The sequence below is a fragment of the Gymnoscopelus braueri genome (genome assembly GCF_963280865.1).
Source record: "Gymnoscopelus braueri genome assembly, chromosome: 20".
NCBI lineage: Eukaryota > Metazoa > Chordata > Actinopteri > Myctophiformes > Myctophidae > Gymnoscopelus > Gymnoscopelus braueri.
This window is the reverse complement of record NC_137622.1, coordinates 2,419,965-2,446,769: the sequence shown is the minus strand read 5'-3', so window position 1 is coordinate 2,446,769 and position 26,805 is coordinate 2,419,965. Positions and strand designations below refer to the sequence as shown.

The window sequence follows — 26,805 nt, the reverse complement described above, 5'->3', positions numbered from 1 at the left end:
AGTATGATCAAGTAGGCCGTTATTTAATATACGGAAAAAAACATAAAGAGTTAGAATATGGAGATAAGAGGTTTCTGCCCGACAACCATGATATACCTGCTCTTCCCTTCCCTTCCACGTGGCACGTACGCTGATAAATAAAACGCTATGCAGCCTTCCCCGTCTCTCTCTCTCTCTCTCTCTTACCCCCCCCCCATGGACATTTATCAAGCGGGCCCGGCATATATTTCATCCCATGGCCAGTCGCAGTCAGCCCGCCCCAAGATGAATAACACTGGAGTTCTTAAGGTCAGGGAAATATGGCTACTAAAACTCTCAAAGTGAACGTGACCATTACTATCTCCCACAATACAGTCGTCCCATCTCTCCGTGAGTCACCGTGAAATATGGCCCCCCGAAACAAACGCTCAGGCCGTTTTTCAATGGGGGGGGGACGGGGGACGGGGGGGATGCGGGGGGGGGGACGCTGCATAATAACAACCCACCCAGCGGTGGAAGGTAACTAAGTACATTTACTCAAGTACGGTGCTTTAAGTACAATTTTGTGGTGCTTTATACTTATCCTCCACTGCATCTCAGGCGTAAAAATATAAATCTGTTTTACTCCACTACAATAATTAAGCCCTATTTTATACTTTGTCCATTTGAAAATAGCAGACATATACTGTAAGCTCACAACGCTGTGAGCTTGTAGATCGGCTATTTTTTAAAACGTTGAAAACGTTACGTGCTTTTACTTTGGCACTTTGTAAGTATATTTTGTTGCCAATACTTTTGTACTTTCTACTCAAGTCAATTGGAATTTATTTTAATATTGTGGTCTAGACTTAGTAAAGACTTAGTAAAGTGGACCTGAGTTGGCTCTGTACTTGGACTGCTTCCCCCCCCCCCCCCCGTACACACCAAAACATCTCCACAAAAATAGCAACAATCTACAAGCTCACAACGCGTTGCGTGAGCTTGTAGATTTGAGCTGTTTTTGGGCAGAATATAGTGGTTAACTAAAGTAAAATCAGATCATTATTTCTCCCACCACTGATATATAACCTCCCTCGTCGCTCCTGACAAACACAAGCCTCCCACGGTGCATTATCAGCTGTTTGCATGTTGAATTAGTCCCCATTTGCAGGGAATATGAAAACCAGAGCGATGAGAGATTAACACTCCTGGGGTTTTTAACGCAGTACGCAATCATATCTAATAACCCTCCCCCCCCCCTCCCACCCCACCACAAAAAAAATGGGATGCCATTGCAAATGGAGTTCATTAACCCATTACGACCGGGAACGCATCTGTGTGTCATTTTTAGATTTCTTTGGCTATTCAAAAATAGCAGATCTACAAGCTCATACGAGCTTGTAGATCTGCTATTTTTTTTAAATCGTTAAACTGTGTGCGAATCTTTGAATACTGTATATATATATTTTTAAAGCGAACATTTGTAAAATATTTTTGTTCCAGGGACCCCCCCCCAGAAGCAAAGATTTGAGTTACAAATGTCCCCTTTAAAAATATATACATTCAAAACATTTTCACGATTATTATTTTTTTTGCAGATCTACAACCTCATAGCGCTATGAGCTTGTAGATCTGCTATCTTTGAATAGCCCACAAAAAAATCTAAAATGACAGTTGTGTTCCCGGATTGAATGGGTTAACTTCATTTACACAAATTAAGCTAAAATAATGGTTGTGGTGTTGTTGTCCTAATTCGGTGTGGAGAACGCATAATGCATGCATGATTCCTGCTGCCATTCTCGTTGTGCCCTCCAACGCTGGCACCTAGTCATAAATCATAATTTATTTTATTAGCCCAGTGGCCCGTGACGAGCGCAGCCCCGCGTTTAACCCTGTGTTTGTCGCGCAGATCGGTGACGTGACGTCTGCACACTATTAATAACTTTAATAACAAGCTCTCTGTGAGATGATGTGGCCCTGGGATACTTCACATTGTCAATGTCGGGTGGGAATCTCGTATGTCCAAAACAATTTTTATTATTATTATTTTATTTTTAACCCATTAAGACCTGAAGCCGATTCTACAAATGTGAGCGGGTACAGTGCTTTAGGCAGCAAGGGGGCATTTTTCATTTTTCATTTTATTACAGATTGTTGAAGTACAGAATATAAGCTTTCATATGATGTATCATTCATTGAAATTGGAACACATTTGAAGAAGATGTGATCATTTGAATCTTGTCATCTTTAATAGTCTAAACTGAGATAATCCCTTGTAAAGAATTTCCACTTTCTAGCACCTCTCAGCTCCAGGTAATGGGCGTGAACAATGGGTAATTTATTCAACCTAGCCACTCCTCTAACCACTCCCCCATTTTCGGATTTTTACTGTGGAAAGCAACTAAGTACATTTACTCAAGTACTGTACTTAAGTACATTTTTTTAGGTATTTTATACATAGGCTATTTGAAAATAGCCGCTCTACAAGCTCACAATGCGCATTGCAACGTGTTGTGAGCTTGTAGATCAGCTATTTTCAAACATTTGAGTACTTTTACTTTAGGTACTTTAAGTATATTTTGATGCCAATACTTTTGTACTTTTACTTTGCTTGAACGTAACATTTGAGCACAGGCCTTTTACTTTCTATATTGTGGTGTTGCTACCACCAAGTGCTTCTTCCACCACTAAATTTGACCCACTGGTAGTCGACTATAGTCGAGGTTTACCTACTAATGATAAAGACACGCACAAGCTAGGTCCATTAACTCCAACCTGGTGTTTGCACTCTCCATTTACAACCCGTACATCTACAGAAACGTTCAGATTTCAAATATAAAGTCCTTACCTCATGACAACGGATGTTACCATTCACTTCGGGTGGGTCTAAGTACCCGTATCTTCCATATTGTTCAATAAAAAGCATTTTAATCCGATCGGCGGCCATTTTCTCATAGAGTTATAACGTATCAGGAGTGCAATACCCCCCCCAACCGATACGGCCGCGTAGTTGAAAAAAAAACCGGAGATGGCCATCAATCGGATCAAAATGCTTTTTATTTAACAATACGGAAGATACGGGTACTTATGAGGGCCCGTACATAATTATAACACCCGTGGTCATGAGATAAGAACTTTATATTTGAAATCTGAACGTTTATGTAGATGTACGAGTTGTAAATGGAGAAATGCAAACACCACCAGGTGTACGTTCTGCCATGACGCTTGGCGACGAGCTAACAATGCTAAAGCTCCTAGCCTCGTTACTCCACTGTTGTTTTGGCCACATCTTCAGTGAAATACTTCCATACGAACGTCGAGCGGCCTGTTGTTTAGCTGGGGCTGACCTCACCTAGCTGCTGTGTTCACTACAATGTTATATTGTTTATACAACTAGATTCTGTCCCGAAAAAGACTAACGCAATACTGGCCGCTTCCTAGCCCCTGGTCCAGAGCGTTAGTGAGATTATTTTTATTTACTCCACTGCGCCCTCTACAGATCTGGACAATTTGAACTTACCATTAACCAAATCTGTAGAGGGCACTGTGGAGTAAATAAAAATAATTTCCGTCTTGCGGACATTTTCTGCCCAAAAAGTGTATTTTACAGAGTAGCTGGGGTGCTGAGAGGCTTCCCACCTCCGACAATAGACTTTCAACAACACAAAACAGCCTTTGTTTCAGTGAGTAGCGAAATGGTTTTGTTTATTTTCACTACTCTTGAGTCTTCCAGGGCGTTAGAGGGAACTCACTAACGCTCTGGACCAGGGTCCACCGTGGTGAAGTTAGTTTCAGCCTCAGGTTGAATATTCACCCAGTGGATATTACTCCAGTAAAGTAAAATACCTCAAAATTGTACTTAAGTACAGTACTTGAGTAAATGTACTTAGTAACTTTACACCACCACAGAGAGGAGCGAAACTGATGGGCGGGGATTAGGCCTAGCTATGACCAATCGAAACCTCTCGGGTTAGCAACTCTCTACCAAACTCTCCGCCCACAGGACTCACAAACAGGCACACAGACTAGCAGAATAGGAGCCTACTTTACTATACAAATTTAACCATTTAATGACGTTAAAACGGATATCTGTTGGGATTGAAAGCTTGCTCGACATTCGAACTGTGTTAATATGAAAAAAAACGAAAATCAGCCAAAAAAAAAAAAAAGTTATTTAGCTTAGTTTCTACCGTTTCTCATCTCGCGAGTTGATGCCCGAAACACCAGGCCTGCTCACAAATGTCTTCTAAATCCCAACAGTATTCTGAAAAACGTATGTTTCTATATCAGTGGTTCACAAACCTTTTCAGGTCAAGGACCCCCAATATGATATGTATTTGGTCGCCGACTCCCATTTGAAAATATGTTGTTCCAGGGACCCCCAGAAGCAAAGATTTGAGTAAAATAGCAGATGTACAAGCTATGAGCTTGTATATCTGCTATTTTTGAATAGCCAAAGTGTAAAATAATGCTTTTTAGCTCAAATCAAACAATGACACAGATGCGTTCCAGGTCTTAATGCCTTAAATATCTTCGCTGAAAATAGTCGATTGCGACGTGTCATGAGCTTGTAGATCTTCTATTTTCTGCTTAGGTTTTCATCCAGAATATGGATGCTGGGGTTTAATGGGTTAAACAAAAAAAGTTGAACTATGGAGATACAAGGTTTCTGCCTGACAGCAACGATATCCACATAGAGCTTCATCAGTTCTTTGATATTGTTCCTGTTGGACAGCAAACATTGCATCTCCATATTTCATCTTTTTATGTTTGTATTTTAAATTAATTAAGTTTCAAGTGAAAGTGGTTAAGTATGTCTGTGTATAAATATTGAACCAATGAAAAGTATAAAAAAAATAAAGCTATACTAGGTAACTTTAAAAAATAAAAATAAAGTTAAACCGTATATCTTTTGTGAGTGGCAAATGTTTCACAACACCCACTCCATGAATTTCACTGTTTGGCCAGGAACTACCGCGCTATTAACAAAAAGGAATCTCACGCTGACCCTGACATTATAGGAGATGGAAAAACAACAGCAAAATAAAACACAGCTCACGGTAACTAAAGCTCCAGTGGCTACGAGAAACGATCCGCAGATAGTATAAAACAATTAAAAGAACGCTTTTTTGAAACGCTTCCGCCTTCCGGTGAAAACGAATTTGAATTCTGGGTAATGCAGGACTCCGCTAAATACCTGCAATGACGGTAGTGACCAGCAGAGGTTGCTAAAAATCGTTATTTTTGGACCTACCTTGTAATTCCTTAACAAGAGCTTGTGACTAAATAACTACATTGGATCCATTGGAACACAGGTTCTTGTTTTCACCCATTTCCTGAAAAGTGACGGTTTTGGACATAAAAGGCTTCCACCCCACGGCGACATTATCCAAATAGAGCATAATCCCTTCTTTGATATCCGTGGGGAACAAACAGAACTGTCTCTTTCATGTCCATCTGGGTGTTGGAGGACCTGCGGTGACTCTTTGCACTGACTGGGCTGCAGGCTGGGCTCACAGGCTGGGAGGAGAGGGACGCCATTTTCTAATCCTGGCAATGTGGCACCCATTGGGGTGCCAGCAGCTGAGTGGTCGAGGTGTGTACCACACAGGCATACTGACAGCGAGTCCCCGGGTTCAATGCCTGGGCATCATTGTATAATTGTACCACTGTACTATTTTGCAAACCGTTGATAAAGTATTCAATCAATCCAACAAAAAAAAAAGTCACTCCCCGACTCTCTCTTCCCTGTGTCCTGTCTCTCTACACTGTGGACTACCACTACAGGTGTGTGGCCCACATTAATGGGGGCGAGAATGCATTGTTGGCATTCTTGCTGGCAAATGAAATATTCGTCTGGTCAGGCAGCAGATGCATACATATACACACGCACACGCACACACACACACACACACACACACACACACAGATACGCACGCACAGGTGCTAATTCCATGGGGTGCTTTGGAGCCCCGAGCACCCACGGGGAAAATGCACCCGATAGGACTGTTCGTATGCAGCAGTCGGGCGGTAATGCATTGTAGGCTAACGCGCGCACGACGCATGATGTCACCGGTCCGACGCCGCGCGTTAAGTCTGAGCGTCATTTCTGTCATTCAAACCTCTCTGTAATCTGAAAAGTCTGATTGTTAATTCCTTGTGTCAGTTATGTTTTCATCATCAGCCAATTAAATTGTACGGCTTGAAATGTACTCTCTCTCTCGGGTGGTGAATGCTTTTGAGATTTTCAAGAGGGTTCTGACCCAGAAAAGAAACCACTGCATTAAGGGGTTAAAACGTGGTTGACGTACAGTAGGCGAGAGATCTATTTGCGGCAGAATGCAACTGGCGCACGCACGCACGCACGCACGCACGCACGCACACACACACACACACACACACACACACACACACACACACACACACACACACACACACACACACACACACACACACACACACACACACACACACACACACACACACACACACACACACACACACACACACACACACACACACACACACACACACACACACACACACGCTTTCTTGCGTGTGTGCCATGAGCAATAAGCTTAACGACACACTTCCAACGGGTGTGTTTTCACAGCTGATCTGATCTGTATGCAGTGTGTACGCAGTACTCTCTATACACAGTGTAATGATTACTCTATACACAATGCACACAGTATATATACTCTGTCTGGTTGTGTCTTCATCAGCACAAAGAGGAGGTTTGTATTCTTAGCTCTATTAATATGTCAGAGACGAGCTACAACGTCACTGCAGGCGAGAAGACAATATAGCAGCCAGACATGCCTGAGACCTGGGCTAATTCCAACTAATCCTATATATAAGATGACATATAGTCTACTATGAGACCTGGGCTAATTCCAACTAATCCTATATATAAGGTGACATATAGTCTACTATGAGACCTGGGCTAATTCAAACTAATCCTATATATAAGGTGACATATAGTCTACTATGAAACCTGGGCTAATTCAAACAAATTGTATATATAAGGCCATATATAGTCTACTATGAGGGGTGAGGCAGGTCTGAATAGAGGATTCTTTGATCAATACCGCTCCCTGGTGAAGGCGGACACCATCCCTTATGAAATTTACTAGTCGATAAGGTCACGGGAGGATAAAAGATGAGACCGACTCCGCTGCGGTAGGAATCTATATATATGTGCTTTTGGACACAAAAGCCCTCGGTCACGTGGCGTATCGACGCCCGCAAAACGCCGACACAAAAAAAGATGTCTGTGACTATTTTTGAATCTGCCCAACTGAGCGGTTACATGGATAGAGCAATGGCACACAAAAACAAGTTCCAGCCAGACTGCCTGCTGTGACAAAGTACAGCAGGACTGAAATGGCATACTACTGTAGCTGTGCAATACGTTGTATTGTACTTTAAGACCCTGCTGGCATGCATGTGGGGCAGGGTATTGTATTGTACAGTAATAGCTCCTGTCTGTTTGTCTGTCTGTCTGTGAACAAAATAACTTGAGAACGGACTTTGTGGGAACTACCAGCAAGCTTTTATCAATAAAAAAAGATGTGTAGATCAGCAACAATCGGTCAAATTCATTTGTTTGATTAACCACTTGATTATTATCCAAAAATAGCAGATCTACAAGCACACAACGCGTTGCAACGCATTGTGAGCTTGTAGACTGGCTATTTTTGGGCGAAGAGATTTGGTGCAGATGGGGAAAAAAAGCGGTCAAAGAACAGACTAGAGAAGGGTTTTTCAACGTTTTTCAGGCCAAGGACCCCTTAGGTGATACATAGACGAAGCAGGGACTCCCTTCTACATAATATTGCGTAAAATTGCTTTGCATATTAAACTAGGCCTTCTGATCTTTTTCATTTTTATAAAGCCTTCTATTCTGTCATACAAGCTGGATGGTATGTGTACAGTATGTGTGGTCTTGCATAGAATTGTCAAGTTTGTTCATCTCAGAAACTAATTCTGCCAGTTATGTGAATGTTGTGACCCCTGCACTGTTTTAAAGAATAGATGCAGGGGTGTTTCTAGGCCATTCAATCCGGGAACACATCTGTGTCATTTTAAGATTTCTTTTGGCTATTAAAAAATAGCAGATGTACAAGCTCATAGCGCACAGAGTGCCGTGCTATGAGCTTGCAGATCTGCTTTAAAAAAACTAAAAAACAGGTAGGATTTAGAAGACATTGCAGAATCGCCAGAAGCAAAGATTTGAGTTACAAATGTTCGCTTTAAAAATACATATATTCAAAGATTTGCATTTTCACGATAATAAAAGCAGATCTACAAGCTCATAGCGCAGATCTACAAGCTCATAGCGCGGCACTCGCGCTATGAGCTTGTATATCTTCTATTTTTGATCTAATCTAAAATGACAGATGTTCCGGTCTTTCAAAACAAATTTGGGTAATTTTATCGTCTACTCAGGCTTTTGGGAGCACCCCGGACCGTTTTAAGTTGCTTGTTTCAGTATTGAGATATTTGATATTCATTTTATCAGACATGACCCATTCCTATACAAACCCATTGTAACTTCAAACTCCATTTTAACCATGCTAAAACCCCCGTCCTTGGTTCTGGTGACTGATATTGTCCTTCTAACACGTGAGGAGACCGTGTTTTTTCAATTACATTTTTCATTTATTTTTAATATTTTTTTGGAAAATGAAAGAAATGTAATAATTTATTTTGATTTTGATTAAATACATAAAAAAAGTAATCGCAAAAAAACACGGCCCCCTCACATATTAAGGGCAGGATGAGTCACCAGAACCAAGGACGATGAATCGATGAATCTAACAAGTTAAAAATGGAGTTTGAAGTTATAATGGGTTTGTATAGGAAGGGGGCATCAAATATCTAAATACTGAATCAAGCAACTTAAAAACTGTCTGGGGGGCTCACAAAAGCCTGAGTAGAAGTTAAAAAAAAATCACACCCTGTGTGAAGTGGGCGGTGTCTTGCTAGCTAATCACAATACTGAATGGAGTCAACCAATCATGTACAAAAAATAAATACATTTATTGAAACACTCTTTATGATGGACGAAACCATAACTTGAAAAAAACAAGTTTATGTTTTTTTTTTCAAGTTATGGTTTCTTATATAGGGCTATGCACATGTGTCATGTGACACTGGCCAATCACAGTCCTGAATAGACTGTGATTGGCCAATCACAGCGCAGGATAATTGCACAAATTTCCAAACCTCACTTATAGGGGCGGTTTCACAGCGCAGGATAATTGTACATTTTTCCAAACCTCACTTATAGGGGCGGTTTCACCGCCCAAAAATACCCAACATTTTTTTAAAAGTGAAATATCCCTTTAATGGGCTAGGCATAGGCGGTTGGTGACCGCCCCAAAATAAATAAAAAAGTCTCTAGCACTGGCAGGTGAGTGCACTGCCAGTCTGTACCAATGAAAAGATCAAAGCAATCAAAAGGCAATTTAGAAAGAGCAAAAATGAGGAACAAAGGAGTATATATGTACAATATAGATGTGTTTTTATGGACATTTTTAAAATCATCCGTCTGTCTGTGGTTGCTTTGAAAAGTTCAAAGCCATCAACCAGCAATTTAGAAAGAGCAAAGATGGTAGAAAGATGACACAAAGTACAGAGATGGCCGTGGAGATAATCAAACAAATTTCCAAGGTTACAGGTGGAAGTGGCTCAGGAAGTAGAGCGGACGCTTGGGTTCCCAGTGCGATCCCGGGCTCCCCCTGGGTTAGTGTCCAAGTGTTCTTTTTTTATTTTATTTTTTTATTTTTTTATCCCACGATTTTGTAACCCTATTTTTTACACCCAGTGCCAATTGTCTATGTAATCCTGGGCACTACCTTCCCTCTGCCAACCTAGGGAGGCCAGGGCCGAGCTCATGCCTCCTTCAATGCATGAGAGCCAACTGACCTTCTTGTCACCTGACAGGGGAGAGTTTCCCTGGTTGGACGTAGCGCGTGGAAGGAACACGTTATTCCAACCAGTTCCCTTCCTCTCCATCAGGCGCCCCGGCTGGCCAGGGGGAGGCAGTATAGTGACCAGGATTACTGCATGTTTTTGTGAGGGTACCTACCCTAGGAGACACGGGGAGAACATGCAAACTCCACACAGAAAGGCCCTTTCGCCAACCCCACCTAGGGTATGGGCGCTGATGACACGGAGGAGAGAACACGCCCCCAGCGCCCACAGCGTCCCCTGTGGGAATCGAACCCAGGACCTTCTAGCTGTGAGGCGACAGCGCTACCGACTGCGCCACCGTGCCCTAGTGTCCAAGTGTTCTTGAGCAAGACACTGAACTCCTATTTGCGCCCGATGAGCAGGTTGGTGCCTTGCACGGTTTCCTCCGCCCTCGATGTGAATGGGTGAATGTAATGCCTATTGGAATGCGCTTTGGATAAAGGCGCTATATAAATAAACCATTTACCATTTACAAGTGCTCCTCCAATGCCATTCCCCTCAGCTTACCTACCATCTCATAAAACATTTTGGGGGGATATTTTCAGACATATTTAATCTGTGTAATTTTAGATTTTAGCCATTATTTTTATACTAAAAATAGCAGATCTATGAGCTTTTTTGAATAGCCAAAGAAATCTTAAAATTACACGGATGCTTTCCCAGTCCGGGACAACATCTGTGTCATTTTAAATTTTAACTACTTTAACCATTATTTTATACTTTGGCTATTCAAATTTCTTTTTTTTTTTATCGTGATTTTTTTTTGCTAATCTTTGACTATATATAAAGCAAACATTTGTAACTCAAATATTTGCTTCTGGGGGTCCCTGGAACTAAATATTTTCAGATGGGGCGGCCAAATACATGTAATTTTGGGGGTCCTTGACATGAAAAGGTTGAGAACCACTGATATTATAGCAACATAAGTGTTTCAGAAAACTGTTAGGATTTAGAAGACATTTGTAGCATCGGCCTCAGGTCTTAGCTCTTTGACTGTCAATGAGACGAGATTTAACGTCATATTTTCCTAAGGTGCAGACTGCCAATGACGAGAATGGCGAGATTTTGTTTTTTTCACGCTAGATGGCGCTGTTCGCTAACACATTAGTGACCATTTGACTCTCAGTGAAGCAATGAATCAGCAAATCACGTGATCGCAAAAAAAACAGCCACACACACTTCCTTGTTAATGGATTTGGAAACATAGCATTTTCTCTGCTTTCTGTTGATTTTTGGCAAAAACAACCCATATTCGATTCAACAGCCCACAACTTTGGAATGGATTATCGCGGCGGCGCAATTTTTTCTCTCAGATTCTACGAGACCCCCCTATACGTCTTTTAAAGCGATCCGCGGGTGGATCGTTGTGAAGAATAATATTCTATGATTTTTCAAACACTCAGGAGAGGCAGTGGCTTTAGCAAACAATGTTTCATTTCTGGCAGTCTGGCATTTCATTTCAGGTGTACTCACTCTGAGGACACTGTTCACTGGTACAGTTGAGTGACTGGAGGTCCAGGCCCTGGCAGTCTTTGCCCCCGGTGCCGGGCGACGGCTGGGTACACTCTCTGCTCCGCCACATGGAGCAGTCTGCGCCACACGCCGACCATTTACTCCACTCGCTCCACCCTCCGTCTACTGGAAACGCACGCACACGCGCACACACACACACACACACACACACACACACACATGAATAACAAGGGTAAACACACAGACACAAACTTTCGACCTGGCCACCTGGGCACGTCTCATTCCAGGCGAAAATACTTTTTCAGACTTTTTCTGAAAGGGTGAAAATAGCAGATCTACAAGCTCACAACGGGCGCATTCACGACGCATTGTGAGCTTGTAGATGGGCTATTTTTGTGTGACAGCGTAGAATGACAAAGTAGGGCATTCATTTACGGGCGGATAAAAAAAAACATAAAAAGTTGAAATATGAGGATACAAGGTTTCTGCCCGACAGCGGCGACAAGCAAAGAGCTCTGTCTAAAAAGTCAGAAAACATAAACAGTCAAAACTGAAACCCCAGCTACCGAACGATGCCGAATGATGAAAACACAGTGGTTTATTTCCCTGACAGGGGAGAGGATAACAATCTATATCTCTATACCCACAATGTGCAAATCCATCCTCTACCTCTACCAAACCCAATGCAAAACCTGCAGCAAGGAAAAAACAACATGCAAATGCATTTGTACACAGTCACACACACGCGCGCGCGCGCGCGTGCACACACACACACACACACACACACACACACACACACACACACACACACACACACACACACACACACACACACACACACACACACACACACACACACACACACACACACACACACACACACACACACACACACACACACACACAAGGCTGGGGGAAAACCAAAGTGTGTTAAAATGAAGGTTTGTTTCTAGTTCTGCCCTGTTTGTTTTCCTTGCGGCATGAAAATCAGGCGGGTTGTGTGCAGCTGAACGTGAACTCTGCTCTCTCTGTGTGTGTGTAGGCATTGGCCTGGCAGGCCCAGCTGTTGACAAACTAATTCTGCACTGGGGAGAAACACTCAAGACCCCAGGGAAATTGGATCCCTGTTGCATCACACACACACACACACACACACACACACACACACACACACACACACACACACACACACACACACACACACACACACACACACACACACACACACACACACACACACACACACACACACACACGGTAGCTACTCTGCAAACACAATAATCATATTTTTTCCTGAACATTGGACATTGGAGTGGGCAGAATGTCTGCCATGTTATGGTGTGGTTAACAAGGCGGGCTGTGCTCCAGCGCACGCCGTGGATCTGAATAGAACCCCGCAGGTCAGGCGTGGGCCAGACAACCTGCATCACAGCCAGTGGTGGAAAGCACATTTACTCAAGTACTGTACTTAAGTACAATTCAGAGGTGCTTTTACTTTGTACATTTTTCGATACTTTATACTGTAACGTTATTCTATTCCACTACATCTCAGAGCAAATGCCCTTTTTACTCCACTACAAGTAGCCTACTCACTACTACTTTGAGACTTTTGGATTATTATTACAAAACACAACATTAACCACTTAAAGGGGAATTTTGGACTAAAGTTTTCTTACCTTTTCTATGACGTTATGATATCTTAGGATGAATGGTACAGTAGAAAAATTTCATAACTCCACCCCTGAGCCGCCACAGCTTAAAAGGTGCGCGGATAGGCCTTAGGTTAGATCACATATTTTAATAGCTTTTTTTTTATTTGTTTTTGGTGAGATCTGACGTTCAAGTGACAGAACACTATGCAACCAAAAAAAACAAAAAAAAAAAACAGAAGACTCGCTAGACGAGATTGAAATCTCGAGATTTCAATCTCGAGATCTAGCGTCTAGCGAGACTTCTGTTTTTTTTTTTTTTGGGGGGACAGTGTTCTGTCACTATGAACTTCAGATCTAAAAAAAAAAAAAAAAAAAAAAAGCTATTAAAATATGTGATCTAACCTAAGGCCTATCCGCGCACCTTTTAAGCTGTGGTGGCTCAGGGGTGGAGTTATGAAAATGTTCTACTGTACCATTCATCCTAAGATATCATAACGTCATAGAAAAGGTAAGAAAACTTTAGTCCAAAATTCTCCTTTAAGCTTAAGCCCAATTATATATACAAGTTCACAACGTATCGCGATGCGACACGTTGTGAGCTTATAGATCTGCTATTTTTTTAACCACAATTTGGAAAAATGTACTTACCACGCAGACACTTTTGTACTTTTTCCTCAAGTAACATTTTTCCTCAAGTAACACCGGCCTGTTTACTTGTAACAGAGTATTTCTACTTTTACTTTAGTGAAAAAAACAAACACTGCATCATGCCGCTGCAGCCCCCGTTCCCCCGTAACGTCTCCCATAACTGTGACAACTCTCACGCCATCACGGCACAGCAAAGCCAATCAAACCCACGGGAATGGGGCTGGAAATGGTGCCATTGAGGTTCAGCCGATTTACCCCCCACACAGAGAGAGAGAAGGCCATTTTTGCGGGGCTGGGTGCGGGGTAATTTGGCGGTGGCAGGGGCCCCGGGGTGCTGGTGTCCAGGAGTGATATTGAGAGTGACACTAGTGCAGGGTCCTGGGGAAGGTTAGCACACGGCTAATGGGAGAAGAACTAGTAATGAGCTCTCATGGGAGAGAACGGCCATTCCTTCTCTCTCTCTCTTTCTCCCAAATGGAGCCGAGAGGGAGACCAGAAGAGAATCACCACAGAGCTGCCCTGTGGACACACATGCACGCACGCACACACACATACTAATATGTACAGACACACGTGCACATAGGCACACACACACAACCAACTACACACACGCTCACAAAAATGCATGCACACACACACACACACACACACACACACACACACACACACACACACACACACACACACACACACACACACACACACACACACACACACACACACACACACACACACACACTCACTCTCTGATGGGGTCCCATCATAACCCATGGAGATTCAGAGCTCATTAATCGTGGCAGCCTACGGTACGGAGGCCAATCTACACAGAACAGGGGCCGCGGTCCCCGGCGCGCCACTCTGACCCCCAGCGTGTCTCTGTGACCCCGCGGCCGCTCACAGTCTTTGGTTAATAAAACATAAGTGAGAGGGCCAGGTGGGATTCCCTATTACCGTATAATGGCACACGGTAATGATGTTATTTGCTTTCAGAGTGGGGCGCCCTCGGACATGGAGGCTTCCTAATGGGGGGCCATGAACATTACCCCCTGCGACACACAAGTGGGCACTGACTCTGTGTGTGTGTGTGTGTGTGTGTGTGTGTGTGTGTGTGTGTGTGTGTGTGTGTGTGTGTGTGTGTGTGTGTGTGTGTGTGTGTGTGTGTGTGTGTGTGTGTGTTTTCCCATCCGATTCTGGCATATTTATTCACTCATGTCTGCATCAGCATGCTCTCAGCTGATTGCTGGCACTGCTGGTCGAAGTTGTCAGATTTTTGCAATTAAAGGAACGCCTATTTTCAACCTTATCTTCATCTAATCGGCCCTCCTCACTTATGCTCATTATAAGATGGCACCAAACTCACTCTGGGTCTCAGAGGAGGAGGACGGTTCAGAAAACCTGCCTACCAGTGACATCATCATTAGGCAGATTTTATATTGATATTTCAATATTTATTAATGCAAGAACAATGGCTTCTATTTCAGCATGCTAAATTTCCAGGAAGAGAAATTATTAAGAGAATTATCTTGGAATCCACATCAATGGTGTCATTGCTAGGCGGGTTTCTCAACTGTCCACAGCCCACCAACTTAATCAGTTAATTGTCCTGGTTTGGCATTGAGTCGACCCATCCATGTGCCCGGCAGGTGCAAGGGGGACGAAACGTGATCGAACAGGGAATTGCCGCGTAATGAATACATCACGTTGGCCCCGCAGATCTACCCACAACCCACCCCTGTGAGATACTCAGACCAGATCAACATCTGCCCCCCGACAAAACGCGATGAAATTCATCTTCACACTTCCACCACAGAGCAAGACCCTGCAAATGACATGTTCAAACACAGAGATCGTGGTGGGAGCAGGTTGCTGATGATGCGTACGTGGAGGGGTTACAAAACAGAAAACACGTAAAATAGCAATAACACAATGCAGAAATACCATAATCTATTAAAAGTAAAGGTCCTGTATTCAAAATTGTACTCGAGTAAAAGCACAAAAGTATTGGCCATGAAAATATACCTACAGTACTGAAATCTTTCAAACTTTGTCAAAATCTTTTGAATAAAAATAGTATAAAATAGGGCTTAATTGGTTTATGTATGTTTTATAATAATAATCTGAATCTGCAAAGTAACTTGTAACTTGGGAGTAGAAGCATAAAATATTGAAAAATGTAAACACTCAAGTTAAGTAAAAGCACCTCAAAATTGTACTTAAGTACAGTACTTGAGTAAATGTACTTGGTTACTTTCCACCACTACCCCCTATCCCCCCATTCCCCTGTCCCCAGGCAGAGATAAATCAAGGGAAACTGTAGATGCATCACTGTCTCTGTCGGGTGGAAACCTCATATGTCCAGTATCCAGTTACTTTTCAGGATAAAAATAAATAAATAGCAAAAAAGTAGCAGATCTACAAGCTCGAAACGCGGCGTGAATCTGCTACTTCTGATGCTTTTGTACGACGCAGTATGATCAAGTAGGGCGTTAATTTACAAAAGTTAAAACGTGGAGATACAAGGTTTCTGCCCGACAGCAGCGACAAACAGCAGTTGATGGTCAATCTCCATGTGAACACTCCAAGGAGCCCTTTGCACCATTTCCATGACAGCGAAACAACGTGCTGAATGGAAGATCAAATGAACAGAATAAATTGAGTCAGCCTGTGAAATGGTCTTTTATTTATGTTCTTTCTCCGCGGCTGAAATCCCCAAACCCCCTCTCTCTCCTTTTGTACATGCGCCGCCTCGTGTACACGCCCGCTGCTCTGTGGAGCCACCGATGCGTTGCCACTCTTTTTTTGCACCTCACGCCTCTAACCTCATGCACACGCTGTACCTGCTGCTTATTAAATGTTTTTAGCCCATTCAATCATTTTAGATTTCTTTGGCTATTCAAAAAATAGCAGATCTACAAGCTCAGCTACGAGCTTGTAGATCTGCTATTTTTGAAAAATCTTGACAATTTGTGTATATATTGAAAATGTTTAATTCCAATATCTGCTTCTGGGGGTCCCAGGAACAAGATATTTTGAGATGGGGGTCCGCGGCCAAATACATATCAAAGCTGGAGCACCACTGATATAGCAACCACACAGCAAAAATTATATGTATTTGGCTGCAGACCCCCCATCTCAAGATATTTTGTTCCAGGGACCCCCAGAAGCAAAGATTTGAGTTAAAATGTTTGCTTAAAAAAATATATATATTGAAATATTTTCTAATTTGCCAATTCTTTTTGAGAGTGTGTGTAACACTCTCTAAACACCCTGTCCATTTGTGGGATGTGTTTAGACTGAATTGTGGGTGTGCACTTCTGTTCATAATGTATACGGTGGGGGCGTGGCTGTGCCACGGTGACAGGGCCGTAGGAGACGGGGGGACGGGGGGGACTCGTCCCCCGCGGGCCGCGGAGCGGCCTCGCGTGGGCCGCGAACCGGTATTTGGGCCGCGAGGCCACGGGGAAAAAGAGGAGGAAAAAAAAGCCTCAAATGAGGCCGGCACTAGGACCCCGCGGCCGCTGCCTGGAAGGGAGGGCTGCTGGCTGCTGCTGTGAGCTGCTTGAAGGTGGAAGAGCGGCACAATCACATTTATTAAGAGTTATAAAAAGAAATAACCGCAAATAACCACCCAAAACTTGGATGCAAGGATGGGGGTGCGCACACGCGCTGCGCGAGCGCGCGCGACTTCGTGGGCCGGTACAAATATGTCCCCCCCAACTGGGAATAGCTTCCGACGGCGCTGCACGGTGAGCTTGTACATCTGCTATTTTTGAATAGCCAAATACATCTAAAATGACACCGATGCGTTCCCGGATTGAATGGGTTAATGAAAAATGGGTCCCATAAAGTTTTATACCCAAGAGACTGCAAAATCCTAGAAAAGATTGCTGCTATTCGTTTCAAAAATCTTTACACCAACCTACTCTTGCCCTATTGTACAGTATATATGTCTATAAATACATTATATATCATTTATATATGTATAACTATTTCTAACAGCAAATGAACACTTGTGTGGTTTTGTAAGCCAGTTTTTCCAAGTTGCAATGTGACATAGTGTGACAATTGCACATTATTATTATTAGTATTCCACTCGACCTGTGCATGTTATTATATTTGTTAAATATACTGTATGTAACATGTTTGAAGCTGTGAGAAAATATGAACTTGTCCTATTCACATGAACTGTAATGGGTCTGATTGGGGGGATAATGGAATCAGTGTCGCCTCCCGAGGTTACTAATAGAGGGTGTGGTACACAACAGGGGGGTTGAACCAAACCGTGGTGCCAGGTTGAACCAAACCGTTTGTGCCAGGTTGAACGGAGGGGAAAGCAGAGACCTCGAGGCGCCAGTTTACCGTTTAGTTCGAGTTTAAACGTGACATTAAACTGCAGCCGAGGTTATAGGACTTTCGAGCCCAACGGAGGTAGGAACCGGCCGTTTCTGCCGTGCGTTGGGACTTTGAGCGCTGCGGTGGTGATCGAGACGCCGGCCGGGATTGGAGTCGGGAGGAGCCGAGGCCGGTGAGACCAAACCGAGTGATATGTTCTTGTGGATTACAATTTAGAGGGGTACCCTGTATTTAACTATTATTTGGGCCGCTGCGCGCAGAAGACACTTTTCTTTTGTGTGGATTAAGGAGCCGTTCGCGTTCGTGGGAGCGCGATAAGATTTATTTAAACAGCGTTCGTGCATGACAGACTCTTAAACATCGTGCGTGTTTGTTTATTGTTTGTATTTTGCATTGTGACCCGCCGGGTTACAAGGGACAGTGGGATTTGTTTGGGTGGGAGGGGCGTTTAAAGTGATTATTGTTTGGTTTTGATTTATTTGTTTGTTTGGCTGTTTATTTTATTTATCAGGGAGAGTGAATTTGGAAGTGATATTATTTAATTTAAATACCTTGTGCCCTGTCAATTAATTCAAAGGCTTCTATATAAAGACCTTATCAGTGAAAAACCCACCGATCTCGTTGTTTTTCCTTTTTTGGTAATAATTATCCTTTCAGTTAAAAAGGCCGATTGTTACAATAGCTCTGTTTACACATTGCTGTATTCCCTTCAATCGTACATACGTTACTTAGTTTTTTATTAAATTGTTTTTATTTATGTTTTTGACACTTGCTTTGGCAATGTAGACATGTTTTCTCATGCCAATAAAGCTCCTTTGAATTGAATTATTATGCTACAGCATGTGCATACACGTACAGCAGATAGCTGTGATGTTTCTTGTTCTTTTCCATCCCTCTGCCCCCTCCCCCTTTTTTGCCTTTGGAAACGATGGAGCTGGCACGAAAACGAATTTCACTGAATTACACCTGTAAACCTGTGATGTGACAAATAAAACGGATTCTGATTCCTTTCGTTACGTGACAAAAAGCTGCAATGACACAAACATTGGACGTAACAAAAAAAAGCAAAAAGAAGGGGGGAAAAAAGTGTTTCCACAGGCAATGCTTTCCTTAATGGAACCCCAGAGACGGAGTGCACAGCCCAGCGGCCGCACAGCTGCTTTTCAATCATCCAGCACAACGGGTTCTGGGTCAGACGTGCACACACACACACACACACACACACACACACACACACACACACACACACACACACACACACACACACACACACACACACACACACACACACACACACACACACACACACACACACACACACACACACACACACACACACACACACACACACACGTTTGTAACTACTATACTTGTGAGGACGTTTTAGGACAGCATTGCAAATAGCTGAAACATAGTACAGTAGATCTATAAGCTCACAACGAGTCGTGCTGCAACTCGCTGCGAGCTTATAAATCAGATTGAAAATAGCTGACAATAGCTGAAAATGGATGGAAAATGGCAGATCTACAACCTCACAACGAGTTGCGCGGAATGCATGCTGCGACTTGTTGTGAGTTTGTAGATCAGCTATTTTTCCGCCGCACAACTATAAGTATAACATACTGTAGGGAAAACTCTAACCCCAACCCCTAAACCCCAATCTCTAAACGCCAAACCCTTACCTGAATCTTTTCCTGATTGTAAACCTAACTCTACAAATATTTTGTAAGTATAGTCTCAATTGATTGATTGAATACTTTATCAGTCAGAAATGTAAACAACACGAGCTACAGTCAGACATTAAGGCTAAAAGGATAACACAAAAAAAGTCATTGGGACTCGTTTCCATTGCGGTCCTGTGTATTCAATTAATCAACATGGCATACCAAAATAACACAATAATACATGTCATCAACAAATACAAAACACTATATGTACAAAGGAGAAAAAGGAACTGTTGGCAGTGAATGACACCTCCTTTCTATGGGAAATTGCGTTTCCCTCCACTTGTGGTAGTGAAGTACACACACAGCGCGCGCGCACACACACACGCACACAGAGGGACAGTCAGACAATAGCCCAGTGGCAGCCCCCTATTTGGACATTGCTGTCACAGAGAGTAAAGTGAAGGGCACCCAGCCGCTCTTTAGCGGCCGGCGGGCGGCCCTGTTTGATGCTCTGTCACTCACGCGCACCGCGGTCGGCCACAGATGCGGGGCGGAGATTGTGTGACACCTGTGGCTGCCGTGTCCTTGAGGAAGGGACACAATTACCTCTGAGATCTGCAGGCTGGCCTCTTCACCCGCCGCTGTCCTGTCAACCCCACGCACGTGTGCGCGAGCGCGCGCGCGTGTGTGTGTGTGTCTGTGTGCGTGTATTACTGTAGCTTTGTGAGGGCCAAATGTCCCCAAAAGTACAGTATAGTGGAATTTGAGATATAGACATTGTGAGGACCGTTTTCGTGGTCCTCACAATAGAAATGGTTGTTTTGCTGGTTAAAAAGATTTTTTAGAGATAGGCTTACAATTAGTTAGGGACTGTAGGCATTTAGAAGTTAGGTTTAGGGACTGGGGTAGGAGTTATGCCTGATTTATACTTAAAAAACAAACACGTTGCGCTGCAAAGCATCCCACTGAGCATTTTTGGGGCTATTAGACGTCTAAAATACGTCTAAGGGCTAGGCTAAAACCGGGTTATAATTGGTCTAAAAGTGAACGTTTTTTCAACGTCTATTCTTAGCCTAGACGTTGATTATCTGTTTTTTAAGCGTCTATATATAGACCGTCTATATCATAGCCGTTGAAATGACGTCTATAATATAAACGGTCTAAATATAGACGCTTAAAAAACAGAGAATCAATGTCTAGGCTAAGAATAGACGTTGAAAAAACGTTCACTTTTAGACCAATTATAACCCAGTTTTAGACGGAGGTCTAGTAGACGACTATGGCTCACTGGGATTGTGGGCATGTAGATCGGCTATTTTCAGCTTTAGAGTTACAAAATCACTGTCCTAAAATGTTGATACCCTCACAAGTATAGTAAAAACAAAAATGTGTGTGAGTGTGTGCACACAGTAACAGTCCCTAATCCCAATGTTCAAAGCCTGGTGGAAAAGAAAGCCTCAGAACAAGACCGCAGACCCGTTGAGTGAGGGACACCATCTTCAGAGGGTGATGCAACCGCCTTTCATCATCACATCTCATTCTGTGCTTTTGCCACATTGACTATACTAATGGAACATGCATGTCCGACGCTCACGTAATCAGCAACACACTTGAACCGGAGAAGACCTGCCAGATAGAAAGAAATGATCCTATTCATTCAGCCCCGTAGGTCACTTTTGATGTATGTGATGCTAGAGCAGGAGTAAAACACCTTGATGAGAGGATTAACAAGATGAGGGTTAGGAAGAGCGGGAAGGAAGGAAGGAAGGAAGAAATCATTTGAAAGAAAGCAAGAAACAAACAAACAAACAAACAAACAAACAAACACACCACAGGATTCATGCTGCTCTGGTAAAAGGCTTTCACCTGCTGTGTCTCCATGGTAATTTGATGTGTCTTTCTGTCACACTCATTCAGGCCTGTTATTTATTTATTCTTCAGAAGAACATGGGAGGGTAAACAGCCTTTGTACTAATATTCACTGTTACACGCAGGCTCGCATAAGACATGTGACTGCATTGCCTTTTAAACATGTACATGTGCGCAGTTTGCAAACACACGCATGCACGCCCATGGCAGTGCAGTCTGTTTTATTCCCTCTTTAGTGGATCAAATCTCCCAGCTCCGCTATAGCAAGCCTGAGGCATGTGTACAAATATGTCACATAAGTTATGCATCTCTTGGGGTTGTTTGCATGTCTCTTGATTGCAGTTTATTTTTTGTTTTTATAAACCTCCCATTTATAGCTCAATGCATGAGACTGACCCGAGTCTATGCTGCCCCTTACACTCAAACCACATCAAAGCAGTTTAAACCGACCGACACTGCAATCCTTAAGAGCCGCTGCCCCCCACCCGAGCTAAAATAAATAAATATAAATATATATATATATATATATATATATATATATATATATATATATATATATATATATATATATATATATATATAGAGATAGACAGGCCTCAGGCCAAAGTTGACATTTTGGCCTGAGGGTGGCGCTAGAGCAAAAGGCCAAAATCAGCAGGGTTCATCCTACAGGGAGAGCATGAAAGAGCAGCGAATGCCATAGAGAACCGAAGTCTGACGTCACTGCCGCTAGAGGCCGCTATCCCCCTGGGTCACATGTTATTTCTTCCGTTGAAAATACCATAGGGTCATCTTAGATCACGTCATATAAGAACTGCGCTCTGAGGGCATCAACTGACGGTTAAAAAAAGTACTAATTAATCAAAATCTATCTGATGTTATCTGACGTCAACCCATTAAGACCCGAGGCCGATTCTACAAAATGTCTTCTAAATCCTAACAGTTTAAAAAAAAAAAACCTATGTGGTTCTCAAAACTTTCAGTCAGTGGTTCTCAAACTTTTTCATGTCAAGGACCCCCAAATTTTTTTTTCCAGGGACCCCTGCCAGAAGCAAAGATTTGAGTTAAAAATGTTTGCTTTACAATACTATATATTCAAAGATTTGCACACATTTTCAAGATTTTTTTATAGCCAAAGTGTAAAATAAAGCTTTTTTAGCTCAAATCAAAAAGTGACACAGACGCGTACCAGGTCTTAATGGGTTAATGTAACTCAATATCATAAACGACACAGAGTCACATAGCTGACAGAATAGGCTCTATGCACGGCAGCCATATTATCACTTCCTTCACAGGTGTTACCAATAATACTAATGAAGGCTCTGTTCCATTTAGGCCTAGGCTACACGTATATGGATCTTTTTGTAAACGCACATTTTGGTGTGCGTTTCGGCCTTTTGGCCACACGCAAACGGTGTTTTTGGCCGCTAAAACGGATATTTTTGTAAACGGATAAACAAGTGAAGGTTTTCCAAAAGATCCGTTTCAGTGGATCTGTGTGGACATGCAAAACGGAGCGGCTGTGAAAACGATGACGTTATCGCGCATTCGCACATGGTCATTATAATAATAAATAATATAATAATACATAAACACCAGACCGCTCATGGTCATTATAATAATAAATGAAGAGATAAAGAGCAACACTTACAGTCTATGAAACAAGGCACGCTCATTTATGGCAAAATAATGTCATAATTAATAATAAGACAGTGGTGGGAAAAGTAGCTCATTCACTGTGTGACGAAAACCCTCTTTCTCTGTGCCGAGTCGGCACAGAGAAAGAGTGCCGAGTAGCGCACACGGCACGCACACGGGTTGAATGTGGGGTCTGTCGTCCTAAAACACAATCGCCCCGGGTCAAAATCCAGCGACCATGGAGCGGCCGCGGGTGGCCCGCTCAAAAGGTGCGTGGGGCGGGGAGTTTTGGGACGATGGAATGAATTGATGAAGTAAAACTCATCTGTTTGCGTAGCCCCTACGGAACCTCTCCCTCCGCTGTATAGCTCATCTCGGAGCTATACAGCGGAGGGAGAGGTTCCGTCGGAGCTACTGTTTGCGTAGCCCTGAAACATGACTGTCATACCATGACAGTCGTGGTGCTTAGAGTCCCTGCTTTATGGTGGTGTTCGATTTTTTTTTTACATTGCCAACTCTCACATGTACATAAACGTTCAGATTTCAAATATAAAGTGCTTACCCCTGAGCCACGGACGTTACAAGGCGATCCGGACCGCGATAAGTACCCGTATCTCCCGTATTGTGCAATAAAAAGCATTTTAATCCGATCGCCGGCCATTTTCTCAAAATTTTCTCCGACGCTTTCAACCATGCGACACTAATGGTTGGGGGGTGTATTGCACTCCGATACATTACAAGAAAAAGGAAAAAAAGAAAAGAAAATGTCCGGCGATGGGATTAAAATGCTTTTTATTGAACAATACGGGAGATACGGGTACTTATCGCGGTCCGGATCACCTTGTAACATCCGTGGCTCAGGGGTAAGCACTTTATATTTGAAATCTGAACGTTTATGTACATGTGAGAGTTGGCAATGTAAAAAAAATTGAACACCACTATAAACCAAGGACTCAGCGTCATGTGAACCATGGCAACTGTTTGCGCTGGAGCTGCGCCCTAATAATGTTGTTTTCGTTTATGTTCACGTATGCTCAGTGATGATGCTATTAAAATAATGCAGCTATTGCAGTATTGGGCCTTAACATGTGATTAAAAATATGTATAGGCTATATGTATTTGGCCCCTCATATATAAAATAAATGTAGATATAAAATCTGATATAAAATTGAAACTTGCAGCTGATCAATGCGTTTCTGCGTCTACGTGTGGACAGGGATTTATTTAAATCTTTGTCATGTGGCCAGGGATTCTTTTCAAAAACGGAGGACTAAAATATCCGTTTACAAAAAGATCCATATACGTGTAGCCTAGGCCTTAGAGTAGCACAGTGGTTCTCAGATTTTTCAATTTCCACGACCACCATAACTTCCACGACCACCATAACTACAAATGGAACCAAACGGGTCCATATGGGGGTCCATTTGGTTCCATTTGTGTACACTCTCAGAGTTACACACCCATAAGAGGCCATTTGAAAACCCCTTAAGGAACCAAGAGGGTCCCTGAACCCCAATTGTAGTCCCACTGGTGTAACAGAGTGTTTCCAGTGAGCCAACGTGCACAACATCAGCACCCTGACTCTGTTTGACCAGAATGGAACAGAGCCTTCATTAGTATCATTGGCAACACCTGTGAATGTCTTCACAATATGGCTGCTGTGCATAGAGCCTATCGCGGGGCTGACTTGTTTATTTTTGGAACACAGTTCTTATATGACGCGATTCTATACCCAATGGGATTTTCAATGGAAAAAATACTTCTGTGAGGATAACGGGGTGACGTCAGGACTTCGATGGCTCTATGGCGATGGCAGCCAGTAGCTCTTGAGATATCGTTGCTGTCAGATGAAAACCTCATACTGTATCGCTCTCTTACTAATACTTTTCATTGGTTCAATATTAACACATTCCACACCAGAGTTTAATATCATAATGTACTCACCAGTGCCAGCGATTTATTGTTGTTTTTTAGTTGTTTTCACGTCGCCACAGACCTCGCTAAATACCTAATAGATCGTGCGTTAAACTGTTGGTAGACACACAGGGTAGCTGTGTGAGTGGCCCAGAGAAGACCGTTTCAATCTGCGACATTCCATTTTGCAGTTGTCGCGGTTTCTGTTAAACAGCGTTCAGCGAGGAGAAAAAAAACTCCGAGATAATGGCAGATTAGGGGAAGATTTAGGCGGGTGGGAACGAAAATCTCCGGATACGGATATTTCCATACCCGGGTGTGCTACAATGAAATGTGTCACTGCGAGGGAGGCCTACAATGAAATGTGTCACTGCAAAAAAAAAAAACACTTCGCGTAGAACTAAGCGACTGGCACGCTGCGCAATTATTTAGGTTCGCGTAGAACTACGCGATTGGCACGCAATGTGTTAATAAAACCCACATATACACTTAAAGGGTTAGTTCACCCCCAAAATGACTTTTTTTCTATCGATCAGTCACCCCATGGAGACTTTAATTAATGGATATTTTTTTGTTTTTGTCGCATTCCTAAGCCAATAATTTGATGACCAGCGGACCGGTAGGCAGCGGTTCCGGTAGGAGACACAAAGGAAACTCTTTGTGTCTCCTACCGGAACCGCTGCCGGTCGTCAAATTATTGGCTTAGGAATGCGACAAAAACAAAATAAATCTGTGAATTCAAGTCTCTATGGGGTGACTAATCGATACAAAAAACGATTAGGGGGGAATGGGGGGTGCCAAAAATGGGGGGGTGCCAAAAAAATCTAACTATTTACATAAAAAAAAACACAAAACAGAGATACAAGGTTTCTGCCCAATAGCGACGATATTTTGTTAGGGACCAAAACGGTGGACAGACCGGCAGTGCCTTCCCCTGGAGCCCTGACGCTGGAGGCTGGAAAGAAGAAAAAAAGGGGGGTGGGGAAAAAAAACCCACTAATGGCTCCCGAGCACATAAGCATTTTGTCCCTGTCCCTCTTTGTAGGAAGTGTCGCCGTGACCTGAGGCTTGGCCCTGGATGACTCTTTGTCACCACTGTCTCCTCCTGGCCCTGACCGCAAGTCAATGGCAGTGGTGGCAGTCAATGAAAGGGGGGGAGGGGGGGGGGGGGGAAGGGGGGAGGGGGGGTGATGGGGGTAGATTTAAAAGGGTGGGAGGCATACTGTAGAAGGAAAGAGGGCATACAAGAGTGACGGAGAAAGGGAGAGATTTATGGGAAGGAGATGTAGAGAAGGGGAGGGAGAGAGAGAGAGAGAGAGAGAGAGAGAGAGAGAGAGAGAGAGAGAGAGAGAGAGAGAGAGAGAGAGAGGGAGACAGGGGCTGAGAGAGAGAAATAATCTCTAGTGAAGTAGGGTTGGTGTGTATGTGTGTGTGTGTGTGTGTGTGTGTGTGTGTGTGTGTGTGTGTGTGTGTGTGTGTGTGTGTGTGTGTGTGTGTGTGTGTGTGTGTGTGTGTGTGTGTGTGTGTGCCGATGTGTCCTCTCCCATACAGAGCCCCAAGGCTTTAGCCTCAGCCTTTCTCCCACCTCCCACACTCCCTTCGCAGCATGGGGGCCCATCTGATCCGCCATGCGGGGCCCTCTGCCAGCTCTC

The 26,805-nt window shown here is 43.2% G+C and overlaps 1 protein-coding gene across 1 annotated transcript in view; it reads right to left on the bottom strand.

The window, feature by feature from the left end:
• Window positions 1-26,805, bottom strand: part of unc5a (unc-5 netrin receptor A) — a gene marked incomplete at its 5' end in the record, with an annotated part of 292,060 nt that overhangs the window by 69,516 nt on the left and 195,739 nt on the right. The window contains one exon of the mRNA XM_080416553.1: window positions 11,413-11,577. Within this exon, the coding sequence (XP_080272679.1) occupies window positions 11,413-11,577 (165 nt within the window). The remainder of the gene's footprint in view (window positions 1-11,412; window positions 11,578-26,805) is intronic.